General features: G+C 48.3%; 1 protein-coding gene across 2 annotated transcripts in view; it reads right to left on the reverse strand.

The window, feature by feature from the left end:
* Positions 1–21,744, reverse strand: part of LOC140421315 (tripeptidyl-peptidase 2-like) — a 194,416-nt gene that overhangs the window by 111,764 nt on the left and 60,908 nt on the right. For both annotated transcript variants that reach the window (XM_072505959.1, XM_072505960.1), the window contains exon 11: positions 901–1,049. In XM_072505959.1, the coding sequence (XP_072362060.1) occupies positions 901–1,049 (149 nt within the window). The remainder of the gene's footprint in view (positions 1–900; positions 1,050–21,744) is intronic.

Genomic DNA, 21,744 nt, shown 5'->3' on the forward strand with positions numbered 1-21,744 from the left:
CAGAGCAACTCTAATATGCGACTGCTATCAACTCCTTACTAACACCTTGTCCTGGAACACATGGTGTGTCCGGGTCACGTGCCTGCATACTCGCAGCACCTGCTGGTCAGATGTTAGAACTACAACAGTAAAACATATAGCTAATACAGATGATGATCTACTCATATTCTATACAGATGATAGTCCACCTATCATCACAGCCTCCTTCTGCACTGTAGGAATTCTATTTTGCCCTACGCAATCTCACCCGATCTATATAACTTTTTATTTTGTTCTCCTTCATGTGTTTATCCAGCTTCCCCTTAAATGTATCCATGCCATTTGCCTCAGGCACACCCTGTGGCAGCGGGTTCCATACTCTCACCAGGAATTCTCCTGAATTCCCGATTAGATTTGTTGACCATTTTATATTTATGGCTCCCGGTTTCAGACTCCCCAACAAGGCATCAGCTCCATATCAATCCTACTGAATCCCTTCATAACTAGGTCACCTCCTCAGTCTCCTGTTTTCCAGAAAAACCCTAAACTGTTCAGTCTTTTGCGATAGTTGCAGTGAGTCAAAATCGTGAGGCAATTCTGTTGCTTTATCACTCACTGGTGTAATAATGGCACTCAGAAACATTAAACATGTGTTGAGTTCTATTTGGCACAGTATAAAAAGGATGTTGTAGCTATTCAGAGGAATCAGATGAAAGCAAACAGTATAATTTAGTGTCTTTAACATAGGAGCAGCAAAGGCCCCCCGAGGTGGATATTTGCTTTAAACATTATTACATATGTGCCGTGATGGTTCAAAGGCCAATTAAAGCAACACTTACACTTCCGATACAGAGTTATATCACAAAGTGCACACAGCTTCGCCGCCACTCTGACTGTCAATCTCACAGCCTCTTACTGTACCTGAGAGTAACAGAGCGATGCCTCCACAAGCATTCGGAGATGACATTGAAGTTCCATTCATCAGTTCTGTGCCACGTAGTGTCCAGTTGGGAACAGATGCTATGGCTCCCCCTGGAGCAGTGATGCACACTCCCAGCGCTCCATCAACACTAATGGATCAAAAGCAAATTTGTTAACAGAACATTGGGCCTTGGAGGAACACAGATTCATTAGTTTGTTACCAGGGCTTAAAAGTCTAAATTATGAAAACAGATTGCCTAAACTTGTGGGGGGGTGGCAGGAGACAAAAGGGGATAATAATGAGATATACAGTAACAGAAGATGGTTCTGAAGGAGGTACAAACAGTCACATCCAAATAACAGAGGGGAAGAAATGCATGGAAAGTCTGTCCAAGAGGAGGAAGGTCTCATGGCCTGGACTGTATGCAGAAAAGGAAGGTCACTCCAACAGTTGTATACTGATAAGGGATTTCCTCCGGCAGGCCCATAAAATGGGTTTAAATGTCACCAGCAGATAGGAGTTGGCACTATCCAGGGCACGATGGCAGTTCACGGACCATTACCAAAGCAGAGTTGGATAGTCCCTTTAGTCTGAGATGGTATCCTCTCGATCTAGTTTTCCTGCAAGTGGGAACATCCTCTCCACATCCACTCTATCCAGGTCTCGCAGTGTCTTGTCAGTTTCAATAAGATCCCCCCTCAACCTTCTAAGCTCTAACGAGTACAGACCCAGAGTCCTCAAACGTTTCTCATGCAACAAGTTCTTCATTCCAGGGATCATTCATGTGGACCTCCTCTGGACCCATTCCAAGGCTAGCACATCCTTCCTTAGATATAGGGCTCAAAACTGCTCACAATACTCCAAATGGGGTCTGACCAGAGACTTATACAGCCTCAGAAGTACATCCCTGGTCTTGTATTCTAGACCTCTCGACATGAATGCAAACATTGCATTTGCCTTCTTAACTGCCGACTGAACCTGCACGTTAACCTGAAGAGAATCATGAACAAGGACTCCCAAGATCCTTTGTGCTTCTGATTTCCTAAGCATATCCCCATTTAGAAAATAGTCTATGCCTAAATTCCTCCTTCCAAAGTGCACAACCTCACACTTTTCCACATTGTATTTCATTTGCCACTTCATTGCCCACTCTCCGAGCTTGTCCAAGTCCTTCTGCAGCCCCCTTGCTTCCTCAATACTACCTGTCCCTCTACAGATCTTTGTATCATCTGCAAACTTAGCAACAGTGCCTTCAGTTCCTTCTTCCAGATCGTTAATGTATATTGTGAAAAGTTGTGGTCCCAGCACAGACCCCTGAGGCACACCACTAGTCACCGGCTGCCATCCTGAAAAAGACCCCTTTATCCCCTTTGCGATCTCATCTTTAATAACAGACTCTGAAATCTTACCAATGACCGAAGTCAGGCTAACCGGCCTATAATTTCCTGTCTTGTGCCTCCCTCCCTTTTTAAACAGGGGTGTTAGTTACATTAGCCACTTTCCAGTCCTCTGGGACCTTCCTGCCTCCAGTGATTCCAGAAAGATCATTTCTCATGCCTCCACAATTTCCTCAGCTATCTCTTTTAGGAACCTGGAATGCAGTACATCCGGTCCAGGTGACTTATCCACCTTCAGGCCTTTCAGTTTCCCTAGAACGTTCTCCTTAGTAATGGTCACTGCACTCACCTCTGCCCCCTGGTTCTCCTGGAGCTCTGGCATACCACTGGTGTCTTCCACCGTGAAGACTGATGCAGAGTAACTATTCAGTTCGTTTGTCATTTCTTTGTTTCCTATTACTACTTTTCCAGCCACCTTTTCCAGTGGTCCAATGTCTATTTTTGCCTCTCCCTTACCTTTTATATATTGAAATAAACTCTTCCTATCTTCCTTTATATTACTAGCTAGCTTGCACTCATACTTCATCTTCTCCCCCTTTCTGCTTTTTTAGTTGTCCTCTGCTCGCTTTTAAAGGCTTGCCAATCCTCTGGTTTCCCATAAATCCTCGCCACTTTGTTTGCTTTTTCTTCAGCCTTTATGCTGTCCTTGACAATGCTCGTCAGCCTTGGATGCCTTGTCCTCCCCTTAGCATGTTTCCTCCTCCTTGGGATGAATTTCTGTTGTGCCTCCCTAATAACCTTCCAAAACTCCCGCCATTGCTGTTCCACGGTCTTCCCTGCTAGGCTCCTTTTCCAATCAACTCTGGCCAGCTGCTCCCTCATGTCTTTGTAGTTACCCTTATTGAATTGTAATACCGTTACATCTGATTGCAGCTTCTCCCTCTCAAACTGCAGGGTAAATTCTATCATATTGTGGTCACTGCTCCCTAAGGGTTCCTTCACCTTAAGTTCCCAAATCAGGTCTGCCTCATTACACATCACCAAAGCCAGAATTGACTGTTCCCCAGTAGGCTCTGTCACAAGCTGCTCCAAAAAACCATCTCTTCGACATTCCTTTTCTTTGGATCCACTACCAACCTGATTTTCCCAGTCCACCTGCATATTGAGGTCCCCCATGATTATTTTAATATTGCCTTTTTTACATGCCTTTTCTATCTCCTGATGTATTTTCTGCCCCACATATTGACTACTGCTGGGGGGCCTATACATAACTCCCATCAGGGTCTTTTTACCTTTGCAATTCCTCAACTCCACCCACAGAGATTCTATGCCTTCTGATCCTATATCGCTCCTTGCGATTGATACTCACAAGAGCCCCTGCAAATACTGACACATTTACAAAAGTCCCTATAAATACTGACACACTCACAAGAGCCCCCTGTAAACACTGACACACACACTAGAGTCTCCTGTAAAGACTGACATATTCACAAGAGCCTCTGGTAAAATCTGACACACTCACAAGAGTCCCTCTAAACACTGACACACTCACAAGAGCCCCTGTAAATACTGACAGGCTCACAAGAGCCCCTGTACACACTGACACACTGGAGACCTCCCTGTAAACACTAACACACTGGAGACCTCCCTGTAAATACTGACACACTGGAGGCCCCCGAGTAAATACTGACACACTGGAGACCCCCTGTAAATACTGACACATTGGAGACCACCCTGGAAACACTGAATCACTGGAGACATCCCTGTAAACACTGACACACTGCTGGAGACACCCTGTAAATACTGACACACTGCTGGAGACCCCACCCTGTAAATACTGACACACTGGAGATCCCCTGTAAATACTGACACGCTGGAGACACCCCTGTAAATACTGACACACTGGAGATCCCCCTGTAAATACTGACACACGGGAGATCCCCCTGTAAATACTGACACACTGCTGGAGACCCCCTGTCAATACTGATACAATGGAGACCCCCCGTAAATACTGACACACTGGAGGCTCCCTGTAAATACTGACACACTGCTGGAGACCCCCTGTAAATACTGACACACTGGAGACCCCCTGTAAATACTGACACACTGGAGACCCCCCGTCAATACTGACACACTGGAGACCCCCTGTAAATACTGACACACTGGAGACCCCCTGTAAATACTGACACACTGGAGACCCCCTGTAAATACTGACACACTGGAGACCCATTGTAAATACTGACACACTGGAGACCCCCTGTAAATACTGACACACTGCTGGAGACACCCTGTAAATACTGACACACTGGAGACCCCCTGTAAATACTGCCACAGTGCTGGAAACCCCCTGTAAATACTGACACACTGGAGACCCCCTGTAAATACTGCCACAGTGCTGGAGACCCCCCTGTAAATACTGACACACTGGAGACTCCCTGTAATTACTGACACACTGGAGACCCCCTGTAAATACTGACACACTGCTGGAGACCTCCTGTAAATACTGACACACTGGAGACCCCCTGTAAATACTGACACACTGGAGACCCCCTGTAAATACTGACACACTGGAGACCCCCTGTAAATACTGACACACTGCCGGAGACACCCTGTAAATACTGACACACTGGAGACCCCCTGTAAATACTGACACACTGCCGGAGACACCCTGTAAATACTGACACACTGCTGGAGACCCCCTGTAAATACTGACACACTGGAGACACCCTGTAAATACTGACACACTGCCGGAGACACCCTGTAAATACTGACACACTGCTGGAGACCCCCTGTAAATACTGACACACTGGAGACCCCCTGTAAATACTGACACACTGCCGGAGACACCCTGTAAATACTGACACACTGGAGACCCCCTGTAAACACTAACACACTGGAGACCTCCCTGTAAATACTGACACACTGGAGGCCCCCCAGTAAATACTGACACACTGGAGACCCCCTGTAAATACTGACACACTGGAGACCTCCCTGTAAATACTGACACACTGCTGGAGCCCCCCCTGTAAATACTGACACACTGCTGGAGACCCCCTGTAAATACTAACACACTGGAGACCCCCTGTAAATACTGACACACTGGAGACCCTCTGTAAATACTGACACACTGCCGGAGACCCCCCGTAAATACTGACACACTGGAGACCCCCTGTAAATACTGACACACTGGAGACACCCTGTAAATACTGCCACAGTGCTGGAGACCCCCCTGTAAATACTGACACACTGGAGACCCCCTGTAAATACTGACTCACTGGAGACCCCCTGTAAATACTGACACACTGGAGACACCCTGTAAATACTGACACACTGCTGGAGACCCCCCTGTAAATACTGACACATTGGAGACCCCCTGTAAATACTGACTCACTGCCGGAGACACTCTGTAAATACTGACACACTGGAGCCCCCCCTGTAAATACTGACACACTGGAGACCCCCTGTAAATACTGACACACTGGAGCCCCCCCTGTAAATACTGACACACTGGAGACCCCCTGTAAATACTGACACACTGGAGACGCCCTATAAATACTGACACACTGGAGACCCCCTGTAAATACTGACACACTGCTGGAGACCCCCCTGTAAATACTGACACACTGCTGGAGACCCCCTGTAAATACTGACACCAATTGGAGACGCCCTGTAAATTCTGACACCCAGTTCGAGACGCCCTGTAAATACTGACACCAACTGGAGACCCCCTGTAAGTACAGACACACTGGATCCCCCTGTAATTACTGACACACTGCTGGAGACCCCCTGTAAATACTGACACACTGGAGACACCCTGTAAATACTGACACTCTGCTGGAGCCCCCCCTGTAAATACTGACACACTGGAGACCCCCTGTAAATACTGACACACTGGAGACCCCCTGTAAATACTGACACACTGGAGACCCCCTGTAAATACTGACACACTGCCGGAGACCCCCTGTAAATACTGACACACTGGAGACCCCCTGTAAATACTGACACATTGGAGACCCCCTGTAAATACTGACACACTGGAGACCCCCTGTAAATACTGACACACTGGAGGCCCCCTGTAAATACCGACACACTGGAGACCCCCTGTAAATACTGACACACTGGAGATCCCCTGTAAATACTGACACACTGCCGGAGACCCCCTGTAAATACTGACACACTGGAGACACCCTGAAAATACTGCCACAGTGCTGGAGACACCCTGAAAATACTGCCACAGTGCTGGAGACCCCCCTGTAAATACTGACACACTGGAGACCCCCTGTAAATACTGACACACTGCTGGAGCCCCCCCCTGTAAATACTGACACACTGCTGGAGACCCCCTGTAAATACTAACACACTGGAGACCCCCTGTAAATACTGACACACTGGAGACCCTCTGTAAATACTGACACACTGCTGGAGACCCCCTGTAAATACTAACACACTGGAGACCCCCTGTAAATACTGACACACTGGAGACCCTCTGTAAATACTGACACACTGCCGGAGACCCCCCGTAAATACTGACACACTGGAGACCCCCTGTAAATACTGACACACTGGAGACACCCTGTAAATACTGCCACAGTGCTGGAGACCCCCCTGTAAATACTGACACACTGGAGACCCCCTGTAAATACTGACTCACTGCCGGAGACACTCTGCAAATACTGACACACTGGAGCCCCCCCTGTAAATACTGACACACTGGAGACCCCCTGTAAATACTGACATACTGGCGACTCCCTGTAATTACTGACACACTGGAGACCCCCCTGTAAATACTGACACACTGGAGACTCCCTGTAAATACTGCCACAGTGCTGGAGACCCCCCTGTAAATACTGACAAACTGGAGACCCCCTGTAAATACTGACACACTGGAGACCCCCTGTAAATACTGACACACTGCTGGAGACCCCCTGTAAATACTGACACACTGGAGACCCCCTGTAAATACTGACACACTGCTGGAGACCCCCTGTAAATACTGACACACTGCTGGAGACCCCCTGTAAATACTGACACACTGCTGGAGATCCCCTGTAAATACTGACACCAATTGGAGACGCCCTGTAAATTCTGACACCCAGTTCGAGACGCCCTGTAAATACTGACACCAACTGGAGACCCCCTGTAAATACTGACACACTGGAGACCCCCTGTAATTACTGACACACTGGAGACCCCCTGTAAATACTGACACACTGCTGGAGAGCCCCTGTAAATACTGACACACTGCTGGAGACCCCCTGTAAATACTGACACACTGCTGGAGATCCCCTGTAAATACTGACACCAATTGGAGACCCCCTGTAAATACTGACACCCAGTTGGAGACCCCCTGTAAATACTGACACCCAGTTGGAGACCCCCTGTAAATACTGACACCAACTGGAGACCCCCTGTAAATACTGACACCCAGTTGGAGACCCCTGTAAATCGTAAAAAACTTCTGCAGACCCCATTTAACTAACAAAATTCCCACAGGTTCCCTTTGAATATAGACACATAATTATGTTATCCTTCCACAGGGGACTGTCAGCTGCTCATGAAGTGTGATCATTGCCGACATATTTTTATTAGTGCACAACCATAGAAATCACAAGTTAATGCATACTGAAAAATACAGACAGACGGAAGCACTAGTTTACTCCTACTGTCTGAAAACCCCTCACGGACACGAGGGTTCAGGCTGTTCACTTTGAACACCCAGGCAGCACAGGACAATAAACCAGAGACTAAGTATTTACACTGCGTCAAAATGTGACGCAAATAGGCAGCAGCTGGTTGCGAGAGTTACTGTATCCCTCTGGCCTCTAATGAGCAGCCAAGCATCTTGTCTCACACCCTGGGTCATCTTCAGAGCCGCCCCAATGCTGCAGCCCTCCTGTTCGTTAGCAATCACATTATAATTACATATTTGCTTTCCTCAAACAAGTGGACAAACGTATTGAGCTGGGGTGGGCAGAGACTTTGTCGAACCCAGTTCTGCCTTATGACTCTTGTAAAGGATTGAGACCCTCAATTGTAATATAAAATATACAGAGATATGTTCATTGTCATCGCTTTGTTTGCACTGTGCGCTGAATTTGGTGCATTTGAGTGCTATAGTGAGAGTTTGGTGACTGAGGGAGTATAAGGCTTAATTTTTATCTAAAGTATAGTCTTTCTTTTATTTAGTTAATTAACTTAAAAGTTGCTGTTTGGTTTAGAAGGTGAATTTTCAATCAGCTTTAAACAAAGCTTCTTCTTGTAGGTACTTGCAGCTGGAGCTTGTTAATTAGTTAATTGGATTAGGCCAGTTTTCAGAGGCTAGATTCACAGTATAAAGGTGATCCCCTACAGTGCAGACTTTGTTTGCACTGAGTGCTGAATTTGGTGCATTTGAGTGCTATAGTGAGAGTTTGGTGACTGAGGGAGTGCTGAATTTGGTGCATTTGAGTGCGATAGTGAGAGTTTGGTGACTGAGGGAGTGCTGAATTTGGCGCATTTGAGTGCTATAGTGAGAGTTTGGTGACTGAGTGCTGAATTTGGCGCATTTGAGTGCTATAGTGAGAGTTTGGTGACTGAGGGAGTGCTGAATTTGGTGCATTTGAGTGCTATTGTGAGAGTTTGGTGACTGAGGGAGTTAGGTGAGGATGGAGTAAGGTGCTCCTTTCATTTCGTTTCCTACATTTCCGCAAAGAGTGAGAAGAGAGCCAGGAGTTTACAGAGAGTGCAGCTGACTGGGAGCAGAGTCGGAGGGTGGAGATCCAGTTGGTCCACAGGGCAGCTATTTTCTGTAAGGTAAGAGGGGATGGAGGCTAGGCCAGTTGCATGCTCCTCCTGTAGGATGTGGGTGGTGAGGGATACCACCGGTGTCCCCGCTGACTATACCTGCGGGAAGTGCACCCAACTCCAGCTCCTCAAAGACCGTGTTAGGGAACTGGAGCTGAAGCTGGATGAACTTCGGATCATCCGGGAGGCAGAAGGGGTGATAGAGAAGAGTTACAGGGAGGTAACCACACCCAAGGTACAGGACAAGACTAGCTGGGTTACGGTAAGGGGAAAAAAAAAACAACAGGCAGACAGTGCAGGGATCCCTCGTGGCTGTTCCCCTTCAAAACAAATATACCGTTTTGGATGCTGTTGGGGGGGGGGGATGACCTACCGGGGGAAGGCCCTAGCGGCCAGGTCTCTGGCCCTGAGTCTGGCTCTGGGGCTCAGAAGGGAAGGGGGGAGAATAGAAAAGCAATAGTTGTAGGAGATTCAATGGTTAGGGGAATAGATAGGAGATTCTGTGGTCGCGAGCGAGACGCCCGGAAGGTATGTTGCCACCCGGGTGCCAGGGCCAGGGATGTCTTGGATCGTGTCTTCAGGATCCTTAAGGGGGAGGGGGAGCAGCCAGAAGTCGTGGTGCACATTGGTACCAACGACGTAGGTAGGAAAAGGGTGTGGAGGTAATTAACGAGTTTAGGGAGTTAGGCTGGAAGTTAAAAGCCAGGACAGACAGTTGTCATCTCTGGTTTGTTGCCGGTGCCACGTGATAGCGAGGAATAGGGAGTGTGTGCAGCTGAACACATGGCTGCAGGAATGGTGTAGGAGGGAAGGCTTCAGGTATTTGGATAATTGAAGCGCATTCTGGGGAAGGTGGGACCTGTACAAGCAGGACGGGTTGCATCTGAACCAGAGGGGCACCAATATCCTGGGAGGGAGGTTTTCTAGTACTCTTCGGGAGGGTTTAAACTAATTTGGCAGAGGAATGGGAACCGGATTTGTAGTCCAGCAACTAAGGTAGCCGATATTCAGGACACCAAAGCATGTAATGAGGCAGTGGGGAAGGGAACACTGACAAAGGAGAGTACTTGCAGGCACGGAGATGGGTTGAAGTGTGTATACTTCAACGTAAGAAGCATCAGGAATAAGGTGGGTGAACTTAAGGCATTGATCGGTACTTGGGACTACGATGTGTTGGCCATCACGGAAACCTGGATAGAAGAGGGGCAGAAATGGTTGTTGGAGGTCCCTGGTTATAGATGTTTCAATAAGATTAGGGAGGGTGGTAAAAGAGGTGGGGGGGGGCATTGTTAATTAGAGATAGTATAACAGCTGCAGAAAGGCAGTTCGAGGAGTATCTGCCTACTGAGGTAGTATGGGTTGAAGTCAGAAATAGGAAAGGAGCAGTCACCTTGTTAGGAGTTTTCTTTTTTTTTTTATAAATAGTTTATTGAAAATTTTTGGTCAACCAACACAGTGCATTGTGCATCCTGTACACAATATTATAACACAAGTAACAATGACCTATTTTATAAACAAAAAATGAATAAATAATAAATAACAAAAATGAAAACTAACCCTAATTGGCAACTGCCTTATCACAAGTAACACTCTCCAAAAATATAATTTAACAGTCCAATATATAATTATCTGTCGCAACGACCTATACATATTATACAGTATATATTAACAACCCTGAGAGTCCTTCTGGTTCCTCCTCCCCCCCCCCCCCCCCCCCCCTCCCCGATCCTGGGCTGCTGCTGCTGCCTTCTTTTTTTCATTCCATCTATCTTTCTGCGAGGTATTCGACGAACGGTTGCCACCGCCTGGTGACCCTTGAGCCGACCCCCTTAGAACGAACTTAATCCGCTCTAGCTTAATAAACCCTGCCATGTCATTTATCCAGGTCTCCACCCCCGGGGGCTTGGCTTCTTTCCACATTAACAATATCCTGCGCCGGGCTACTAGGGACGCAAAGGCCAAAACATCGGCCTCTCTCGCCTCCTGCACTCCCGGCTCTTGTGCAACCCCAAATATAGCCAACCCCCAGCTTGGTTCGACCCGGACCCCCACTACTTTTGAAAGCACCTTTGTCACCCCCATCCAAAACCCATGTAGTGCCGGGCATGACCAAAACATATGGGTATGATTCGCTGGGCTTCTCGAGCACCTCGCACACCTATCCTCCACCCCAAAAAATTTACTGAGCCGTGCTCCAGTCATATGCGCCCTGTGTAATACCTTAAACTGAATCAGGCTTAGCCTGGCACACGAGGACGACGAGGTTACCCTGCTTAGGGCATCTGCCCACAGCCCCTCCTCGATCTCCTCCCCCAGCTCTTCTTCCCATTTCCCTTTTAGTTCATCTACCATAGTCTCCCCTTCGTCCCTCATTTCCCTATATATATCTGACACCTTACCATCCCCCACCCATGTCTTTGAGATCACTCTGTCCTGCACCTCTTGTGTCGGGAGCTGCGGGAATTCCCTCACCTGTTGCCTCGCAAAAGCCCTCAGTTGCATATACCTGAATGCATTCCCTTGGGGCAACCCATATTTCTCGGTCAGCGCTCCCAGACTCGCGAACTTCCCATCCACAAACAGATCTTTCAGTTGCGTTATTCCTGCTCTTTGCCACATTCCATATCCCCCATCCATTCCCCCCGGGGCAAACCTATGGTTGTTTCTTATCGGGGACCCCCCCAAGGCTCCAGTCTTTCCCCTATGCCGTCTCCACTGTCCCCAAATCTTCAGTGTAGCCACCACCACCGGGCTTGTGGTGTAGTTCCTCGGTGAGAACGGCAATGGGGCTGTCACCATAGCCTGTAGGCTAGTCCCCCTACAGGACGCCCTCTCTAATCTCTTCCACGCCGCTCCCTCCTCCTCTCCCATCCACTTACTCACCATTGAAATATTAGCGGCCCAATAATACTCACTTAGGCTCGGTAGTGCCAGCCCCCCCCTATCCCTGCTACGCTGTAAGAATCCCTTCCTCACTCTCGGGGTCTTCCCGGCCCACACAAAACCCATGATGCTCTTTTCAATCCTTTTTAAAAAAGCCTTCGTGATCACCACCGGGAGGCACTGAAACACAAAGAGGAATCTCGGGAGGACCACCATCTTAACCGCCTGCACCCTCCCTGCCAGTGACAGGGATACCATATCCCATCTCTTGAAATCCTCCTCCATTTGTTCCACCAACCGCGTTAAATTTAACCTATGCAATGTGCCCCAATTCTTGGCTATCTGGATCCCCAGGTAACGAAAGTCCCTTGTTACCTTCCTCAACGGTAGGTCCTCTATTTCTCTACTCTGCTCCCCTGGATGCACCACAAACAACTCACTTTTCCCCATGTTCAATTTATACCCTGAAAAATCCCCAAACTCCCCAAGTATCCGCATTATTTCTGGCATCCCCTCCGCCGGGTCTGCCACGTATAGTAGCAAATCGTCCGCATACAAAGATACCCGGTGTTCTTCTCCTCCTCTAAGTACTCCCCTCCACTTCTTGGAACCCCTCAACGCTATCGCCAGGGGCTCAATCGCCAGTGCAAACAATAATGGGGACAGAGGGCATCCCTGCCTTGTCCCTCTATGGAGCCGAAAATATGCAGATCCCCGTCCATTCGTGACCACGCTCGCCATCGGGGCCCTATACAACAGCTGCACCCATCTAACATACCCCTCTCTAAAACCAAATCTCCTCAACACCTCCCACAAATAATCCCACTCCACTCTATCAAATGCTTTCTCGGCATCCATCGCCACTACTATCTCCGTTTCCCCCTCTGGTGGGGCCATCATCATTACCCCTAACAGCCTCCGTATAGTCGTGTTCAGCTGTCTCCCCTTCACAAACCCAGTTTGGTCCTCGTGGACCACCCCCGGGACACATTCCTCTATTCTCATTGTCATTACCTTGGCCAGGATCTTGGCATCTACATTTAGGAGGGAAATAGGTCTATAGGACCCGCATTGTAGCGGGTCCTTTTCCTTCTTTAAGAGAAGCGATAACGTTGCTTCAGACATAGTCGGGGGCAGTTGTCCCCTTTCCTTTGCCTCATTAAAGGTCCTCGTCAATACCGGGGCGAGCAAGTCCACACATTTTCTATAGAATTCGACTGGGAATCCATCCGGTCCCGGGGCCTTTCCCGCCTGCATGCTCCTAATTCCTTTCACCACTTCTTCTACCTCGATCTGTGCTCCCAGTCCCACCCTTTCCTGCTCTTCCACCTTTGGAAATTCCAGCCGATCCAAGAAGCCCATCATTCTCTCCCTCCCATCCGGGGGTTGAGCTTCATATAATTTTTTATAAAATGTCTTGAACACTCCATTCACTCTCTCCGCTCCCCGCTCCATCTCTCCTTCCTCATCCCTCACTCCCCCTATTTCCCTCGCTGCTCCCCTTTTCCTCAATTGGTGTGCCAGCAACCTGCTCGCCTTCTCCCCATATTCGTACTGTACACCCTGTGCCTTCCTCCATTGTGCCTCTGCAGTGCCCGTAGTCAGCAAGTCAAATTCTACATGTAGCCTTTGCCTTTCCCTGTACAGTCCCTCCTCCGGTGCTTCCGCATATTGTCTGTCCACCCTCAAAAGTTCTTGCAGCAACTGCTCCCGTTCCTTACTCTCCTGCTTCCCTTTATGTGCCCTTATTGATATCAGCTCCCCTCTAACCACCGCCTTCAATGCCTCCCAGACCACTCCCACCTGGACCTCCCCATTATCATTGAGTTCCAAGTACTTTTCAATGCACCCCCTCACCCTTAGACACACCCCCTCATCTGCCATTAGTCCCATGTCCATTCTCCAGGGTGTGCGCCCTCCTGTTTCCTCCCCTATCTCCAAGTCTACCCAGTGTGGAGCGTGATCCGAAATGGCTATAGCCGTATACTCCGTTCCCCTCACCTTCGGGATCAACGCCCTTCCCAGCACAAAAAAGTCTATTCGCGAGTCGACTTTATGGACATAGGAGAAAAACGAGAACTCCTTACTCCGAGGTCTGCTAAATCTCCACGGGTCTACACCTCCCATCTGCTCCATAAAATCTTTAAGTACCTTGGCTGCTGCCGGCCTCCTTCCAGTCCTGGACTTCGACCTATCCAGCCCTGGTTCCAACACCGTATTAAAATCTCCCCCCATTATCAGCTTTCCCATCTCTAGGTCCGGAATGCGTCCTAGCATCCGCCTCATAAAATTGGCATCATCCCAGTTCGGGGCATATACGTTTACCAAAACCACCGTCTCCCCCTGTAGTTTGCCACTCACCATCACGTATCTGCCCCCGTTATCCGCCACTATAGTCTTTGCCTCGAACATTACCCGCTTCCCCACTAATATAGCCACCCCCTGTTTTTCGCATCTAGCCCCGAATGGAACACCTGCCCCACCCATCCTTTGCGTAGCATAACAAGATCTATCAGTTTCAGGTGCGTTTCCTGTAACATAAACACATCTGCCTTAAGTTTCTTAAGGTGTGCGAGTACCCGTGCCCTCTTTATCGGCCCGTTCAGCCCTCTCACGTTCCACGTGATCAGCCGGGTTGGGGGGCTTCCTACCCCCCCCCCACCTTGTCAATTAGCCATCCCCTTTTTCCAGCTCCTCACCCGGTTCCCACGCAGCTGTATCTCCCCCAGGCGGTGCCCCCCCGCCCATCCCCTCCCATACCAGCTCCCCCCTCTCCCCAGCAGCAGCAACCCAGTAATTCCCCCCTCCCACCCCCCGCTAGATCCCCCGCTAGCGTAATTACTCCCCCCATGTTGCTCCCAGAAGTCAGCAAACTCTGGCCGACCTCGGCTTCCCCCCCGTGACCTCGGCTCGCACCGTGCGACGCCCCCTCCTTCCTGCTTCTCTATTCCCGCCATGATTATCATAGCGCGGGAACCAAGCCCGCGCTTCTCCCTTGGCCCCGCCCCCAATGGCCAACGCCCCATCTCCTCCACCTCCCCTCCTCCCCCATCACCACCTGTGGAAGAGAGAAAAGTTACCACATCGCAGGATTAGTACATAAAACTCCTCTTTCCCCCCTTTTTAACCCCCCTCTTCGCCCCCCACATTCGCCCCACCACTTTGTTCAAATGTTCTTTTTAATAACCCGCTCATTCCAGTTTTTCTTCCACAATAAAAGTCCACGCTTCATCCGCCGTCTCAAAGTAGTGGTGCCTCCCTCGATATGTGACCCACAGTCTTGCCGGTTGCAGCATTCCAAATTTTATCTTCTTTTTATGAAGCACCGCCTTGGCCCGATTAAAGCTCGCCCTCCTTCTCGCCAGCTCCGCACTCCAGTCTTGATAAACGCGGATCACCGCGTTCTCCCATTTACTGCTCCGAGTTTTCTTTGCCCATCTAAGGACCATTTCTCTATCCTTAAAACGGAGGAATCTCACCACTATGGCTCTGGGAATTTCTCCTGCTCTCGGTCCTCGCGCCATCACTCGGTATGCTCCCTCCACCTCCAACGGACCCGCCGGGGCCTCCGCTCCCATTAACGAGTGCAGCATAGTGCTCACATATGCCCCGACGTCCGCTCCCTCCGCACCTTCAGGAAGACCAAGAATCCTCAGGTTGTTCCTCCTTGCGTTGTTCTCCAGTGCCTCCAACCTTTCCACACATTGTTTCTGATGTGCCTCATGCGTCTCCGTCTTCACCACCAGGCCCTGTATGTCGTCCTCATTCTCGGCTGCCTTTGCCTTCACGACCCGAAGCTCCCGCTCCTGGGTCTTTTGTTCCTCCTTTAGCCCTTCGATCGCCTGTAGTATCGGGGCCAACAGCTCTTTCTTCATTTCCTTTTTGAGCTCTTCCACACAGCATTTCAAGAACTCTTGTTGTTCAGGGCCCCATGTTAAACTGCCACCATCCGACGCCATCTTGGTTTTTGCTTGCCTTCCTTGCCGCTGTTCGAAAGGATCCACTGCAATCCGGCCACTTTCTCCTCCTTTTTCCATCCGTATCCAGGGGGGATTCCCTTCTGGTTTACCGCACAGTGTTTTTAGCCGTCAAAATTGCCGTTGGGGCTCCTATCAAGAGCCCAAAAGTCCGTTTCACAGGGAGCTGCCGAAACGTGCGACTCAGCTGGTCATCGCCGCACCCGGAAGTCTGTTAGGAGTTTTCTATAGGCCCCCCAATAGTAGCAGAGATGTGGAGGAACAGATTGGGAAACAGATTTTGGAAAGGTGCAGAAGTCACAGGGTAGTAGTCATGGGTGACTTTAACTTCCCAAACACTGAGTGGCAACTCTTTAGATCAAATAGTTTGGATGGGATGGTGTTTGTGCAGTGTGTCCAGGAAGCTTTTCTAACACAGTATGTAGATTGTCCGACGAGAGGAGGGGAAATATTGGATTTAGTTCTTGGTAATGAACCAGGGCAAGTGATAGATTTGTTAGTGGGGGAGCATTTTGGAGATAGTGACCACAATTCTGTGACTTTCACTTTAGTAATGGAGAGGGATAGGTGCGTGCAACAGGGCAAGGTTTACAATTGGGGGGAAGGGTAAATACCATGTTGTCAGACAAGAATTGAAGTGCATAAGTTGGGAACATAGGCTGTCAGGGAAGGACACAAGTGAAATGTGGAACTTGTTCAAGGAAGAGGTACTACGTGTCCTTGATATGCATGTCCCTGTCAGGCAGGGAAGAGATGGTTGAGTGAGGGAACCATGGTTGACAAGAGAGGTTGAATGTCTTAAGAGGAAAAAGGAGACTTATGTAAGGCTGAGGAAACAAGGTTCAGACAGGGTGTTGGAGAGATACAAGATAGCCAGGAGGGAACTGAAGAAAGGGATTAGGAGAGCTAAGAGAGGGCATGAACAATCTTTGGCGGGTAGGATCAAGGAAAACCCCAAGGCCTTTTACACATATGTGAGAAATATGAGAATGACTAGAGGGAGGGTAGGTCCGATCAAGGACAGTAGCGGGAGATTGTGTATTGAGTCTGAAGAGATAGGAGAGGTCGTGAACGAGTACCTTTCTTCTGTATTTACAAATGAGAGGGGCCACATTGTTGGAGAGGACAGTGTGAAACAGACTGGTAAGCTCGAGGAAATACTTGTTAGGAAGTAAGATGTGTTGGGCATTTTGAAAAACTTGAGGATAGACAAGTCCCCCGGGCCTGACAGAATATATCCAAGGATTCTACGGGAAGCAAGAGATGAAATTGCAGAGCCGTTGGCAATGATCTTTTCGTCCTCACTGTCAACATGGGTGGTACCAGGGGATTGGAGAGTGGCGAGTGTCGTGCCCCTGTTCAAAAAAGGGACTAGGGATAACCCTGGGAATTACAGGCCAGTTAGTCTTACTTCGGTGGTAGGCAAAGTCATGGAAAGGGTACTGAAGGATAGGATTTCTGAGCATCTGGAAAGACACTTTGATTAGGGATAGTCAGCACGGATCTGTGAGGGGTAGGTCTTGCCTTACAAGTCTTATTGGATTCTTTGAGGAGGTGACCAAGCATGTGGATGAAGGTAAAGCAGTGGGTGTAGTGTACATGGATTTTAGTAAGGCATTTGATAAGGTTCCCCATGGTAGGCTTCTGCAGAAAGTAAGGAGGCATGGGATAGTGGGAAATTTGGCCAGTTGGATAACGAACTGGCTAACCGATAGAAGTCAGAGAGTGGTGGTGGATGGCAAATATTCAGCCTGGACCCCAGTTACCAGTGGCGTACCGCAGGGATCAGTTCTGGGTCCTCTGCTGTTTGTGATTTTCATTAATGACTTGGATGAGGGAGTTGAAGGGTGGGTCAGTAAATTTGCAGACGATACGAAGATTGGTGGAGTTGTGGATAGTGAGGAGGGCTGTTGTCGGCTGCAAAGAGGCATAGCTAGGATGCAGAGCCGGGCTGAGAAGCGGCAGATGGAGTTTAACCCTGAAAAGTGTGAGGCTGTCCATTTTGGAAGGTCAAATATGAATGCGGAATACAGGGTTAACGGTAGAGTTCTTGGCAATGTGGAGGAGCAGAGAGATCTTGGGGTCTATGTTCATACAACTTTGAAAGTTGCCACTCAAGTGGAAGGAGCTGTGAAGAAGGCCTATGGTGTGCTAGCGTTCATTAACAGAGGGATTGAATTTAAGAGCCGTGAGGTGATGATGCAGCTGTACAAAACTTTGGTAAGGCCACATTTGGAGTACTGTGTACAGTTCTGGTCGCCTCATTTTAGTAAGGTTGTGGAAGCTTTGGAAAAGGTGCAAAGAAGATTTACCAGGATGTTGCCTGGAATGGAGAGTAGGTCTTACGAGGAAATGTTGAGGGTGCTAGGCCTTTTCTCACTAGAACAGAGAAGGATGGGGGGCGACTTGATAGAGGTTTATACGATGATCAGGGGAATAGATAGACAGTCAGAGACTTTTTCCCCGGGTGGAACAAACCATTACAAGGGGACATAAATTTAAGGTGAATGGTCAATCCTTTACAAGAGTCATAAGGCAGAACTGGGTTCGACAAAGTCTCTGCCCACCCCAGCTCAATACGTTTGTCCACTTGTTTGAAGAAAGCAAATATGTAATTATAATGTGATTGCTAACGAACAGGAGGGCTGCAGCATTGGGGCGGCTCTGAAGATGACCCAGGGTGTGAGACAAGATGCTTGGCTGCTCATTAGAGGCCAGAGGGATACAGTAACTCTCGCAACCAGCTGCTGCCTATTTGCGTCACATTTGCGACCCCCAGTTGTAATATAAAATATACAGAGATATGCTCATTGCCATCGCAAAACATTTGAAACTACACAAAGACCAAAAATGGCTGAAGCAATGTCTGTTGTGAGCCCGAACAAAAGCAGCTCCTGGTCAGTATCGGAGAAACTCTCAACTCGTTATCCCTGAAGAGTCAGTAACAACCCCCTGTGGTCTGCACAGGCCAAGTTCAAAGAGCGCTATACAAAAGACATCTACATTTCATAACCCAGGCTGGCCAATAAGAGTCTGCTCGTCTGCTGAGACAAAGGGCCCCTGCAACCGTCCTTCCAATTGTTAATGGTTGCTCCCATCTACACTGGAAATTCTGCATCATCGCCTACAAGACTCATTGATTGATTGACTGATTGTCACATGTACCGATGTACAGCGAAAAGTATTTTTCTGCGCCCAAGGGAACGTACACAGTACATAAGAACATAAGAACTAGGAGCAGGAGTAGAGCATCTGGCCCCTCTAGCCTGCTCCACCATTCAATGAGATCATGGCTGATCTTTTGTGGACTCAGCTCCACTTTCTGGCCTGAACACCATAACCCTTAATCCCTTTATTCTTCAAAAAACTATCTATCTTTATCTTAAAAACATTTAATGAAGGAGCCTCTACTGCTTCACCAGGCAAGGAATTCCATAGATTCACAACCCTTTGGGTGAAGAGGTTCCTCCTAAACTCAGTCCTAAATCTACTTCCCCTTATTTTGAGGCTATGCCCCCTAGTTCTGCTTTCACCCGCCAGTGGAAACAACCTGCCCGCATCTATCCTATCTATTCCCTTCATAATTTTATATGTTTCTATAAGATCCCCACTCATCCTTCGAAATTCCAACGAGTACAGTCCCAGTCTACTCAACCTCTCCTCGTAATCCAACCCCCTCAGCTCTGGGATTAACCTAGTGAATCTCCTCTGCACACCCTCCAGTGCCAGTACGTCCTTTCTCAAGTAAGGAGACCAAAACTGAACCCAATACTCCAGGTGCGGCCTCACAAATACCTTATACAATTGCAGCATAACCTCCCTAGTCTTAAACTCCATCCCTCTAGCAATGAAGGACAAAATTCCATTTGCCTTCTTAACCACCTGTTGCACCTGTAAACCAACTTTTTGCGACTCATGCACTAGCACACCCAGGTCTCTCTGCACAGCAGCATGTTTTAATATTTTATCATTTAAATAATAATCCCTTTTGCTGTTATTCCTACCAAAATGGATAACCTCACATTTGTCAACATTGTATTCCATCTGCCAGACCCTAGCCCATTCACTTAGCTTATCCAAATCCCTCTGCAGACTTCCTTTTTGCTTTACCACTTATCTTAGTGTCGTCTGCAAACTTGGACACATTGCCCTTGGTCCCCAACGCCAAATCATCTCTGTAAATTGTGAACAGTTGTGGGCCCAACACTGATCCCTGAGGGACACCACTAGCTACTGATTGCCAACCAGAGAAACACCCATTAATCCCCACTCTTTGCTTTCTATTAATTAACCAATCCTCTATCAATGCTACTACTTTCCCCTTAATGCCATGCATCTTTATCTTATGCAGGAACCTTTTGTGTGGCACCTTGTCAAAGGTTTTCTGGAAATCCAGATATATCACATCCATTGGCTCCCCGTTATCTACCGCACTGTTAATGTCCTCAAAAAATTCCACTAAATTAGTTAGGCACGACCTGCCCTTTATGAACCCATGCTGCGTCTGCCAAATGGGACAATTTCCATCCAGATGCCTCGCTATTTCTTCCTTGATGATAGATTCCAGCATCTTCCCTACTACCGAAGTTAAGCTCACTGGCCTATACTTACCCGCTTTCTGCCTACCTCCTTTTTTAAACAGTGGTGTCACGTTTGCTCATTTCCAATCCGCCGGGACCACCCCAGAGTCTAGTGAATTTTGGTAAATTATCACTACTGCATTTGCAATTTCCCTAGCCATCTCTTTTAGCACTCTCAGATGCATTCCATCAGGTCCAGGAGACTTGTCTACCTTTAGCCCCATTAGCTTGCCCATCACTACCTCCTTGGTGATAACAATCCTACAAGTACGTACATAGTAGACAAAAATAATAATTGACAGGGTACATCAGCAAATAGTGATTGGTTACAGTGGGGAACAAGGGGCCAAACAAAACAAATACATGAGCAAGAGCAGCATAGGGCATCGTGAATAGTGTTCTTACAGGGAACAGGTCAATCTGAGGGGGAGTCTTTGAGGAGTCTAGTAACTGTGGGGAAGAAAATGAAATGAAAGTCACTTATTGTCACAAGTAGGCTTCAAATGACGTTACTGTGAAAAGCCCCTAGTCGCCACATTCGGGTGCCTGGCGGGGAAGCTGGTACGGGAATTGAACCGTGCTCCTGGCCTGCCTTGGTCTGCTTTCAAAGCCAGCGATTTAGCCCTGTGCTAAACCAGCCCCTCTGTTCCTATGAAACTGTTCCTATGTCTGGATGTGCGGGTCTTCTGTACCTTCTGCCTGATGGAAGGGTCTGGAAGAGGGCAAAGCCTGGGTGGGAGGGGTCTCTCACAATGCTGTCTGCCTTCCTGAGGCAGCGGGAGGTGTAGACAGAATCAATGGGAGGGTGGCAAGCTTGTGTGATGCGTTGGGCTGAGTTCACCACTGTGCAGTTTCTTGCGATCTTGGGCCAAACAGTTGCCATACCAGGCTGTGATGCAGCCGGATAGGATGCTCTCAATGGCACATCTGTAGAAGTTTGAGAGAGTCGATGCAGACATGTTGAATTTATTTAGCTTCTGTAAGAAATAGATACGTTGTTGGGCTTTCTTGACTGTTGCATCAACGTGAATGGACCAGGACAGACTGTTGGTGATGGTGACCCCCAGGAACCTAAAGCTATCGACGATCCGACATTTAGAGAGAGGTTGTTTTCGGTACACCATTCGATTAATCTCTGCGTGCCTGTCTCATTGAGTGATACCACTGGTAAAACGAATTATCCAGCATCAGTTTTCAACTAACTGACCTGCGTGAAGTAATACCTCATTGGACTTCTGCAATCTGGAACCCATGTTTTTTAATTCATTTAAGTGATGGGGGCA

Source organism: Scyliorhinus torazame, chromosome 5 (genome assembly GCF_047496885.1).
Source record: "Scyliorhinus torazame isolate Kashiwa2021f chromosome 5, sScyTor2.1, whole genome shotgun sequence".
In the NCBI taxonomy this organism is placed as follows: Eukaryota; Metazoa; Chordata; class Chondrichthyes; order Carcharhiniformes; family Scyliorhinidae; genus Scyliorhinus; species Scyliorhinus torazame.